This window comes from Rhipicephalus sanguineus, chromosome 2 (assembly GCF_013339695.2).
Source record: "Rhipicephalus sanguineus isolate Rsan-2018 chromosome 2, BIME_Rsan_1.4, whole genome shotgun sequence".
Lineage (NCBI taxonomy): Eukaryota > Metazoa > Arthropoda > Arachnida > Ixodida > Ixodidae > Rhipicephalus > Rhipicephalus sanguineus.
The window spans coordinates 17,102,012-17,114,644 of NC_051177.1; the positions used below are offsets into that span (position 1 = coordinate 17,102,012).

The 12,633-nt window shown below is 43.3% G+C and overlaps 1 protein-coding gene and 1 pseudogene across 1 annotated transcript in view; both read right to left on the bottom strand.

Annotated features, from left to right (window-relative positions):
* LOC119382460 (putative bifunctional UDP-N-acetylglucosamine transferase and deubiquitinase ALG13) overlaps positions 1 to 12,633 on the bottom strand; it is a 60,296-nt gene that overhangs the window by 43,367 nt on the left and 4,296 nt on the right. The window contains exons 2-7 of the mRNA XM_037650168.2: positions 5,072 to 5,155; positions 3,842 to 3,892; positions 3,544 to 3,590; positions 2,986 to 3,058; positions 2,838 to 2,919; positions 2,581 to 2,716 (exon numbers count right to left, since the gene is read on the bottom strand). Of these exons, the coding sequence (XP_037506096.2) occupies positions 2,581 to 2,716; positions 2,838 to 2,919; positions 2,986 to 3,058; positions 3,544 to 3,590; positions 3,842 to 3,892; positions 5,072 to 5,155 (473 nt within the window). The remainder of the gene's footprint in view (positions 1 to 2,580; positions 2,717 to 2,837; positions 2,920 to 2,985; positions 3,059 to 3,543; positions 3,591 to 3,841; positions 3,893 to 5,071; positions 5,156 to 12,633) is intronic.
* LOC125757106 (uncharacterized) lies at positions 10,661 to 11,828 on the bottom strand (annotated as a pseudogene).

Here is a 12,633-nt window from a genome sequence, read left to right on the forward strand (position 1 = left end):
TTTGATTTCACATTCTTTATTGCTAGTGAATTACTGCAGATACTTTCTTTCCCTGGCTTATTCAGTAAACAAATAAACTTTAGTGTCAAGTTTTCGGTTCCCTTGTCTTCCCAGTTCTATAGTCTGGAAAGTATACTGATTACATCTGCCACAGGCACGTGGTGCTTCAGTTATCTCAGCAGCTTGAACACTAAAACCAAAGACCATCTTTCTAGGGCAAAAATAATTGAAGACTGATTATGTTATTTCCAAGTTATTGAACTTTGTTCTTGTATTACTGTTTGGTCACCCATCAAACATAACTAGAAAAATTTTGCATTTGACCTCCTCTCCAAAGCAGCCACGGTGGTAATGATTCAATGCAGTGGCCACTGAGCTATAAGCTCCACAGCAATAGGATAAATTGAGCTAAAGTATTATTCAGGCCCTGGCGTGGAAAACAAACAAACACAGAAATGATAAAAAGGCAAGATGTGTACTATCAGCACCAAATGAAACCCGAATAGCAGCAGGCATTCGCAATGGTATAGTACGCGCAGTCCAGCCATCACCATGGACAGGCACGCACATGCGCAGTGCTGCCAAACGGGATGCGCGTGCCTATCCACAATGATGACTGGATGGCGTGCACTATACCATTGCGAAGGCTTGCTGCTGTTCAGGTTTCATTTGATGTCGATAGCACATGCATAAATATGACAAATCGCTGCCTACTCAAGCCATCAAAAAATTATAGTAAATAAAATAAAAAGAAAATGGACTTTATTATCTACAACACTGTGCAGTATGCACACTTGTTATAACAAAACAGGGTATAAGAATGAATATCACAAAGTAAATAACATTCCCTTTGAAATTTCCATAGTGTACATGTATTTGAAACCTTGTTTTCAACAAAGTAAGAAAGGTCTGTCAACAGATATAACAAACAAAATTCACCTCTGAAACTAAAAAGATACTATACTTTCATGCGGGTTATATCGCTTTCCATGGTGTTTGGTAGCCATTTAGTGTGGCCACTCAAAACTCCTGCGCCCAAACAGAGCGACACATAGCCATGCGCAAGCAGCGGCTGACAAACTGATCATAGCCATTTAAGGTTATGAAAGATGCTAACTTCTGCAACACATAAGGTAGCATGACGCTGCATCATGGGGGGCAAGGTGAGGGGGAGTGAAACATAAGAGAGCAGAATGAAGAAGCTGGCTTTCGGAGACGAGTACCCACACCACAGAGTGCCAGGCTGGGGTACCGCTCCGCATAAGAAAAACCAGTAGGTGACCAGTGACACTGGGAATCAAACCCAGTACCTCCTGCATCACAGGCCAACACATTATCACTTGACGACTGCTGCAGTCACAGTCTGTCTTCCTCCAGGCTGCCACGCCAGGAGCTAAGAAATCACAAGATGCCAGCGCTAAAAATTCTTTGCTGCTGCGCTTCAACAAAATTTCATCACATACGTGGCTGTATTACCATGGGCCGCAACGTTTTCTTCTTTGCATGATTACTGTCTTGCACTTTATTAGGCAAATGTAACGTAAAGGGCAATAATGATAGAACAAAGTACTGTAAAACCACCAGCAAGCCCACCCCCTGCGGTGCAAGATGATTGGACAAGATTTGGAGGGGGGGGGGGGGGGCAGTGTTGTGTTGTGGTTGTATTCACCAGTTTCGGTTTCACAATTGTTCGTGATGTGTATTCACCAGTTCCGGTTTCTCAATTGTTCTGTGAGAATGCCAGGGGGCGCCGCTCTGGCATTCATGTTTCAACAGGCGACGTGTAAATAAAGGCAGTGTGTGAAGAGTACTCTTTGAGTGCGGACGTTTCGTTCTTCATCGGCGCTTCGCGCCAAACCGCGTGTTCGTGGTTGGTTGGCGTGGGAACTGCAGTGTTGCGATGCAACCACACTATGTCGAGAGCAACTCGCGGTTGCCTACCATGAAGAAGTTGAGCAGGAGACACTCCAGTGGTGCCTTGCGGTGAGAACCTGTATGAAGCTAAACATTCAGTCAAAACTTGTTTGAGCGGATCGGTGTTCCAATTGGGCAATCTGGATATGTTCTTTCAGAACGCGATTGAATCATTCGATTTGCCCATTTGGGCGCCGCTCTGGCATTCATGTTTCAACAGGCGACGTGTAAATAAAGGCAGTGTGTGAAGAGTACTCTTTGAGTGCGGACGTTTCGTTCTTCTTCGGCGCTTCGCGCCAAACCGCGTGTTGTGGCAGGTCGGTGTCCCCGCCGGCCGCGTCGGTCATCGCCGGTCTTCCTCGACTGCTGCTGCATTGGGACTGCCACCCACAACACAGCAGGTGGGGAGGGGGGGGGGGTGGGCTTGCTCGATCACTGGCGCATATTTCAAATCTCCAGAAAAGGGGAAGGGGGCACTTGCTCAGGATTTTACAGTATAATGAGAGGTAAGTGTAATAGACACCTATGCACAAGTACGACTAGGCTGTCTCAGAGGCCTTATATTACAAAAGAATCTTCAATATAAACAGCAAGTGCAACTTTGCCTACAATGTTTCCATCACATGAAAGCACATTTAAGGGACAATAAAATCTCTTGCCCATTACCTTTCTTTCCACTGCTCAAAGGTCATGTTCTTCTTGTGCTTGAAGTAAGTCTTGTCATAAAGCATTTTCTTGACTGCCAGGTCGACATCGTCGCCAAACTCAAAAACTGTCTTGTACAGAGTTTCGTACACAATTGCTGTGGTGAACAGTAAGAATGCCCATATTAGTGTAGCCTCGTGTATGTTGTCACTAGAATTTGACAATTACAACCAATGAAAAGGCAATACAAATTGGGTTTAGAAGACCTTGGAACTTACACTGGCACATTGCTGCAGCACTGAGCCTTTGCCTTGAGTAGATTACATCGTAGTGATTACCATGCATGTAGCACAGCATTACCTAGAGAAGAAAGGTGAAAAGTAGCATTTGCATGGCAAACATAAAACTGTATGATATTGATCATACCACATCTTTAAAGTGATTCTCTGTTGCATAGTACGGACTCCTGCCTGGGGTATCAAAGATCAGGAAGTCTTTCCTGTAAGTTCCAAGCAAAGAGTCAAATACTTTATGAACATTACAGGGACACACAAAAAAAGGACACATTAATTGCAGTTAAACCAGTCAGAAACAATCATAAGCAACACTGTGAAGGATACTGTGTGATGGAAAGGCTACATGTAATGCTGAAAGCTTTGCACATAGTGCAGAAAAAACCAAGAGAACAAGATATCCCTCGCTATTTTACCCTGTAGCATGTATGCTAGCATCCAAGGCTTTTAGCTCTACTTATTTTGTCTCTGCAATGTGATACTTATGCTCAGTTTTACACAAGCAGCTAATGGATCCTGTAGAATAAAAGCTTTTGCAAACATGGGCAAAGCAGCAGCTCCCCGATACGAAAGTAAGCAGGTGTCCACCACGAATAATAAACAAATTCAAAAGATATTAACAGTTGCTCATTCTAAGGCAGACCATGACTAAGGCCAAAAAAGAAACTGTAAGGAACATTTTTTTTCTTACTTGTAAAGTTCTGCCATTGCATGCATCTCCAAATGGCCTCCCCAGACCTGCAAGAAAAAAAATTGCCCGCTACATTTCTGAAGCGAAAGTGTAACACCGGTGCCAAACAGTCACTTCTGATAGTGATCAGGCCTGATCCGGATAGAATTTATTGATCATGACTGGCTTCTTCATGCACGCTGCAGAAGGGAGCCAATCCCTGTTAAGTAATTTTATCAGGATCAAACGTAATCGCGATCAGCAGTACTCTGTGTGACACTGGTATAAAATACATGTAGTGCCATTATGCAGTACTTGCCTTCACATTTTCCATGTTCGATGTGTACTGCTCAAAGTCCCCGTCAATATACTAAAGAATAACAAAAGAAAAGCGGTATGTGAAGGCACCATATTGCGGCTCGTAAAGCAGGTTCGATACTGTACCATTTTTAGCATAACATTCTTTGAACATTAGTGCAACACATTGTGCAATGAAAAATTTGGGACTCCCAATTACAGTTTCAGTGCCACAAATAGTCACAGGGAAGTTGTATGTGCTTCAGTTTGGCCCGCAAGCATTTTAGAGGATTGATTTATTTTTCATTGCAAAAATGCAAATGCAGCAGTGTAGTAAAACGAACAACAAATTTTGCAGACCCAACACAAAGCTGGGATCGTCTAAACTAAGCAAAGCTTTCATGCCATGTTTAGGTGTGTTTTTTTTTCTGTGAAAGCCAAGATCACTTTGATGCTAGTATGCAGCACTTACTGGAGATGCAAATTTGTGCTCATGATTGAAATGCTGAAAGAGTAGAAAGTCAATGGGTATCTTTGTTGTGGAAAGTTACATGGAGTTACCAAAGACACTAAAGGGTCTATCTTTGAAGAGGCAGAAGCAGCAACTATGGCAATACAAAGACGAACAAAATCATTTTGCACACTTGTTTTTCTCCTGCAAAGAAAAGTGCATGAGGATGATGGCAAAATGATTAGGATGAGCCTCTTTGAGAAGTAATTAAGAGACTTATTTTGTACAACATGCAACCTAGCCACAAGGAAACAACTGCATCCCCGTTGATGTGGCAGCAAACCTGTTGGCGGGTATTTTAAGAGTACATATTAAATGTGGGCCATAGGTGTCCTTATGAAAGCTGGGAATCCAGGAGTCAGACTTTGTGAAGATAGACGTTAAATAAAGTCACCAATGATGACTGCAGGCATATCACCTGTGCTGTCGTAACTTTTAATTGCACTCATGAGACCAAACTGAAGTAAAGCTAATACCATCCCTGGTGCCACCCCTGGTAGCCCCCCTCCTAGGACTCTGCAGCACCTCTCGTCACCCACAACCGCTCATACTTTCCAAACGTCTAAACACGTAGAGCGCTTTGCTCTGGAATGTTTCTAACCTTTAAAGGGGGAAGGGGCGAGCTTTTGACGACTCCTTTGAGCCCTACTAGGTGAAACAGAAATCTACATGACATGGGCAGGATAGTTTGCAAGGAAGTTTCCCTTCAAAAAAGAAAAAACCGTGGGACAGAATTCTTACCTTTGCATAGACAGGCTTGTTTTCACGTAAGTGTTGCACACATGCTTTTCGCACATCTTCATGTTTTGACTGTGTGTTGTACACCTAGCCCACCAGGAAGATAAAAACCATGCTGTTAAATATTTGGTTCATGGAACAGGCTTAGAGGCGGGAGGTATGTCTCCCAATTGCATTGTGAAAACGGCAAATTTATTTTTCGCTTTTGGACTTTCTTATATCCTCTTTTCCACAGTGAAGTGGCTACACTGAATGCTTAAGACAATATGCTTTCCTTTTTCGTCTTCTCACATAAATTTAAACACAGATATGACTGACTTTTTAAACAAGCTTTAGCACTGGTGTTCCAGCCAACATGTTTGAATGCCTGTCGTTTGCTATGTGCTCACAGAAGGTCGTTGTATAAATGTCCTAGCAAAATCCTGTGCTTATGACAGCCTGAAAATTTAACAGTCTCTTTGTAGGTATTTAACTGCTCACAAACCTTCCTCTTGAGAGCTAACTTACGAACAGACACATCTCACTCTGGACATACGGTTTTCCACATATATGCGCCTGGACTGAACGTCGGCTAGTACGGCCTGAATCCCACTTGCCCTTGAGTGGATGAACGGCCAGTTGCGGATGCTGGATGGGTGAATGCTGAGCGTCCCCTTTACAACGAAGTGGTGTCCTGTGCACCACCAAGCTCTACAAAATTGTCATTATCTTTTGATCCGGCTTAATGTCTTGCCTAGCCCAAAATTCACAGTCCAACTTTCTGCACCCTTATAGCAGAGTAACCTTAGTTTTCCCACTATATACTTTTGTCCGTTCTCCCTACTTTTCCACCACCAACTCTCCAACCATCCTTTACTTATCTGTATTGTGAACCTGTTTACCTGTGTTGTCCTTAAAACCCAAGGCTTTAATGTAGGCTAGTGCCCAAACACACACCTGGGTGGACATCTTCACATTCAATTAAAGGGACACTAAAGTGAAACAATGAATAGGTTTATGTAGCTAAATTGTACTCAGAGATCTCTAATGTGTTCATTTTCACTGCCACAGGTTATTAATCGAGGAGAAAACCAAGGTCAAAGTTTCATTTTTAAATTTTGTGCCAAAATCACCACGGATGACGTCATGGATCTCCAAGAGTATGTTCTGTATTTTAGCGACATTGGCGCAACTAAATTTCCTGAAGCTTGGTATGTTAGGTCTATGGCCCCCTCAGAGGACAACGCACATCATTTTTACTGATTAGGAACTACACAGGATCTAGGAGATGCCGTCACAATCTATGACGTCAAGGTGTTTGGCGCGGGAAATTGAAGGTGGCGTCGCCACCCGCATTTTATTTTTGTGCGTTTTCTTGCCCATCAAGTGTCTTCTCACTGCAAGTGTGGTGATTTTGGAATTGTGAAAGAGCAATCTACCAATATGAAAAAAATCATTTTTCTCTTTAGTGTCTCTTTAAAACATGCTTCATCATTTCCTGAGCTTTCCCGTAACAAGTACATTCTTCTTCTTTACCAAATCTTGCTTTATAACTATGCGTTCTAAGTAGGCTTGTGCGAATATTCGAGCACTTCGAATATTCGAACGAATAATACAGTATTCGAATTCGCTTCGATTCGAATTTAAATTATCGAAAATTTCGAAGTATTCGAAATGAACGAGTAGGTGTATATTAATCCGCTTGTAACCCCCCGTAAAGGTGGTTTCACTGCAGTGGAGTGGTGCTATACCGTGAATACACCTTTCCAGGAAAAATTCGCACTCCGTTTGTAATCTCCTGTAAAGGTGGTTTCACTGCGGTGGAGGAATGCTATACCGTGAATACACCTTTCCAGAAAAAATCCGCACTGTTGTGAAGCCCCACTTCAAGGTTAAATGAACATATTACCCTCACATCGATTCATAATTTTTAAAATTTAAAAACTTGTTATACCGGCTTATATGCTCCAAGTGTAGTAAATTTTAAAACGTAACATATTTTACAGGTTATCACTTGCATTCTACCGAAAGCCAAATCCTGCTACTCTTCAAAGTTGCCTCCACTTCCTTTGAACCAAAAAGAATGACATTTGCACATGCCTTGTTACGTTATTAAAAACGTTGTGCAGGTTGGTTGGGTCATGACAAGTATGCTGGTTTTTCTTTATAATATGTGATATATACTATTCGAATTCGATTCGAAATTATTCGACCAAAATCACTATTCGCTTCGAACCTAAAATTTACTATTCGCACAAGCCTAGTTCTAAGGCAACCCTACCCCGCTTCAAACAGTAAAGTGCTTCCCTTTGAGTTAACCCCGCTTCAAACAGTAAAGTGCTTCCCTTTGAGTTATCATAGAATATGTGCTTCCCTCCTTATTTCATCTTTACCCTTTCATTGTTTACTCGGAGCTAGTTTTTTTTTTCATCACAGCTATCCAATAAACCTCTTCTCTGACTTTTTCCTTAATGCTCTTTGTAACCAAATCGCTCACACTGCCAGCCATATACTCGCTGGTGAGTCCCAGGCCGGTAGCCAGGGGGGGGGAGGGGGGACCTAGGGGCCCAGGCACCCCCCCCCCCCGAAATTTTGGTGAAGTAGATGTTTTTACCAAAAATAAATAATGAAAATAGGTGTTTTTCTCAAATAGTCAAGGTTTTCAGCAAGTGCCCCCCCCCCCCCTCCCCCACCGAAAGAAATTCCTGGCTACGGGCCTGGTGAGTTCACTCTAGTTCCTTTTCTTCATTGCAAGTCAATATGGTATCATGCTGGCGCAGTACGCAGCTGCCACCTTGCAGTAGCTGCGAAGTGCCACTTATATTTCTATTTCTGATATGGTACAAGGACCTAGCATGCCGTATGACCACGCGTGGCGCTATCATTGCACCGTCAGCCTTTTTCTTTTCTTCGCAGAAGACGCCGGCCAAACCGGCTGTTTGGCCACTCTACACAAGTTCAGGCTGTATGATGTGCAGGTGATCCATGCGCGACTCGCAATGGACGCGCCGCGCTTAAGCACCAGACATCTGGTTTCGGCCTTTAAAAAATGTACAGTCGCCAACTTGCCAATTTCCTTGCGCGCATGTTTTCCCCACGTTAGGGTGGCAAGAAGAGGGGAGGTCTGAGAAGCGGCTTCGGAAACCGGTCCCGAAAGTGCACCGATGCCGCAAGGGGCGCTGTACGCAGGGGCGCATGGCGCTGAGCACACGACGTACAGCGCAGCCTTGCTAGCAGCGTCTGACGGACATGGCTCGCGTTTTTTTTTTTTTTTTTTTGCGTGCTAAACTTTCTGACGTTAATCGTTTTTCCTCAGCGAGTGCACTAATAAAGGGTTGACTTTATCTTCTCCTTAGAAAAATAGTGTTTGTATGCATTATCATGTAGCGGGTTGCATAGCGAGTAACACTGCGCGCGCCAGTAATATCGCTCGAGGCACTTCGGGCGCGCCACTTTTAAGCACCGTGTTTTTTTTTCCGCCTTTGTCCTGCCATTTTAAGCAATTGCAATTACGCATCACTGCAACATACTGAAGTCATTTTCAATGCTTATTCAAATTGTTAAAAACTTGCCTGCTCTCGTACTTGGGCCCACTACTATTCATTCACAGGCTTCTGGTCAAAACGTAGTGTACGTTAGTAAAACTTGTTTGTGGGCTAGTTGGTACATGCTTACTAAAATACAAAAAAGACGCGTACCATCGAGAAAGAATTTTCTGTTCTGTCTTAAAATTGTTCCTCGATGGTATGCCTCTTTTTTGTATTTCAGTAAGTCATGTGTACCTTTTTGTCGGCAGAGGGGAAAAGAATTATTTGATAGAAAACACACTCATACACGAAGCGAGTTTATTTGAACTGTGCAATAAAAAGTTCTCTACAGAACACAGGGCTTAGCCCACTTGGCTTTCTTTTCTTCCTCCTTTTGGCTGATTCCTTTTAAAAGAAGTTCACCCGAGTCAAGCAATAAAAGCGTGCAACAGATCGGGTTAACGTAATGCTATGCTCACTGCAGCCGACCTGTGACGTTTGCCCAATCTTAACGCGCGAGGGGGAGACAGAAAATTAGGTGGGTGGATGAGATTAAGAAGTTTGTAGGTATAACGTGGCAGCAGAAAGCACAGGACCGGGTTGACTGGCGGAACATGGGAAAGGCCTTTGCCCCGCAGTGGGCATAGACAGGCCGATGATGATGATGATGATGCCACATGTCTGCAACGGACTGTGCGTGGAGGCGAGCTGTGCTAAAAAAGTGGTCAGCTTGTTCTCAACCGACTGAATCAAGTCGTACAGCACGCCTGATGGACAAAGGAGCCCACCATGGTCCCACTGCCAAGAGGCACGTGCCGGCAGATTTAGGGTCCCATTTTCTTTGGTGATGAGGCAAGCTGCTTTGCAAGGTTCGTTGATGCAAAGAATCTATTCCTTGTTACATAGCCCGCGATGTAATAGACAAGGCGGACACCACTTCTTCAGCATCAGCTCTCCGTATTGCACGAGCCCACTTCTCAAACAGCTCCTTTTTTTTTTTATTGCACGTCGATGCTTGGAACAAAGATGCTTTTTCTGTGGATGACCTGTACCTAGGGCTGTGGGAATAGTCAATTTTGAATCGAATCGAATACTAATTGAATACTATTCTATTGAAGACAGTTCTATATTTTAACAATATTTATTTGAATTTATTTGAATACTAATTGAAGACAGTTCTATATTTTAACAATATTTTATTTGGAACAAATAGTCACAAACATTAACAAAGGAACATTACAATTAACTATAAGCGGCAAAAAAACACCACAGTTATGGAAACTGAGGTAAGTTCATATAAGCAGTGACAGCCTACGATATATCTTGTAACTGTACGTTGATATACAGCGGTTCCTTCAGAATTCAAGCCGGTACCTTGTCGCCAACTTTAGACAAAACTGAGGCGTAAAAATCAAACGTTTGATGAATCAACATCAGGAATCTCATGATGAGCATAGCAGATTAAAGACACTATCGTTTGGCGGCACTAAAGTTTTAAATAGAAGCACCTTCATCTGTGATTAGTATGACATCGATAGTCCCGTGAAAAATTCGGCTGCATGCATGTATCTTGGTAATCCAACAATTAAAAGAAGAAAAATGCTGCCTCGATGTTCCAGTGTGTTGCTCCCTTGGGGTTTTCCTGCCATGCTAAAAATTTGAAAAATATTCGGCATTTCGAATATGTGCTATTCAATTCAAGTCCCGAATCAAATAGAACACCATTCGATTTCTTATTCGAGCTTTTCGAACTTTCACAGACCCCTATCTGTACACAATGTTGCAGTTGGGAATGAAGCAAGAACGTTCAGCATTGTTCTTAGCTTTATAGGGAATTATCCTCACAGCTCAAAAATGCATGATCCATGTTCAATAAAAACCACGTGAAAGCTGAAAAAAAAATGACGCCGCACTGCCGAGCGCTAGGCTTCATTCCGGTAAAATCTGTGACAGCGGTGGCTGTCCCATGCATAGATGGATGGATGGATGGATGGATGGATGGATGGATGGATGAATGGATAAGGCTGTACCCTTTAGATCGGGCGGCGGCTCACGCCACCTAGCCGTAATACACTTAAATACTAGCACTATGTAGGTGACGGAATTTTCACTCGCGCCTTGATTGTAGCCACCAATCAGATAACCTCGTCCTGGTTATTTCTGCCCGCTTAAAGTCTATTTTACCTTCACTGTCCCTAAACCCCAATGCTTTGAACAATTCTGCGCCATTTTCTTGAACTGTAGGGTGAAGCCCTTTACAGACCAGTATCAAGTGTTCCGCCGTTTCCTCCTCCTCTCCACCTGCACTACATAACGCGTCTGTTCCTTCGTATTTGGCTCGGTACGTCTTGGTCCGCAATACTCCCGTCCTGGCCTCAAACAGCAGTGAACTACCCCGAGGATTATCGTAGATCTTTTCCTTCGCAATTTCCTGCTTGAAAGTTCGGTAGGTCTCCGGTGCTGATTTCATACTCATCCCTATTTTCCACATGTCCCTCTCAGTTTCCTTCACCTTCTTCTTAACCGATAGTTCCCTTTGGTTCGGTCTCCTGCCGTTTTCTAAGTATTTACTTGTCAATTTTCTGGTCCGCCTCCTCCATTTTGTATCGGCATTCCTCATGCACAAGTAGCTGAAAACTTTCCTAGCCCAGCGCTCCTCTCCCTTTTCTCTCAATCGCTCCTCAAATTTTATCTTGCTGCTAGCCTCCCTGCCCTCAAATGATGTCCTCCCACGTCACCTTGTACCCCCTGATTTGGTGTATTCCCATGTGCTCCCAAAGCCAGCCTACCTATGCCACGTTGCTTAACTTCTAATCTTGCTTTAACCTCTGATCTCATACACAAGACCGCATTGCCGAACGTCAGACCAGGAACCATGACCCCTTTCCAGATCCCTCTCACAACATCATACCTATTGTAATTCCACAGTGCCCTATTTTTCATTACAGCTGTGTTCCTGTTACCTTTAGTCACCACGTATCTTTCATGCTCCCTTAGGTACTCTGCCCCGTTGCTTATCCATACGCCAAGATATTTGTATTTATCCACTATTTCCAGTGTGACCTCCTGTATCCTATGCTCACTGCCTTGGTTATCATTACAAATCATGACTGCCGATTTTTCCTTACTGAACTTCAAATTTAACTTATCTCCCTCATTACTGCAGATGGCTATCAATCCCTGCAAATCTTCCCCATTGTCGGCCATCAATACTATATCATCTGCATACATCAATGCTGGTAATGACTGTTCAATGCGTTTTCCTTGCTTGACAAAAGAGAGGCTGAAGCCAAGTCCACTCTCTTCTAATTTGGCTTCTAATCCTCTTAGGTACAGCATAAATAACAAGGGTGACAGGGGATACCCCTGTCTAAGCCCTCGTTGTATCTCTATAGGCTTGGATACCTGCTTTTCCCATTTTATAACTACCTTGTTACCTTTATAGATATCCTTTAAGAGATTAGTTATTCCATCTTCCACATTTAGTGTGTCCAGTATTTCCCACAAGTCCTCTTGAATCACACTATCGTAGGCTCCCTAGATATCCAGAAATGCCAGCCACAGGGGTCTGTGTTCTTTTTCTGCAATTTCAATGCACTGCGTCAATGAGAAAGATTGTCCTCCAACCTCCTTTGTTTCCGGAACCCGTTTTGCAGTTCCCCCAGCACCCCCTCATCCTCTACCCATGCCTGCAGCCTGTCCTTTATAATTTGCATCACCAGCCTGTAAACCACTGGTGTCACTGTTATAGGGCGGTAGTTGTTTATGTCTGCTTTGTCCCCCTTTCCTTTATAGATCATGCTCATCCTGCTTAGTTTCCACACATTGGGGACTTCACCATCCATTATTGTTTTACTCGCTGCCTTTCTTAATGTTTGCTTAGACTTTGGACCCAATTTATTTATGAGCATAATTGGGATGCCATCAGGGCCTGTTGATGTGCTACTAGGAACTCTCTTCTCTGCCCTTTCCCACTGGTGTCACTGTTATAGGGCGGTAGTTGTTTATGTCTGCTTTGTCCCCCTTTCCTTTATAGATCATGCTCATCCTGCTTAGTTT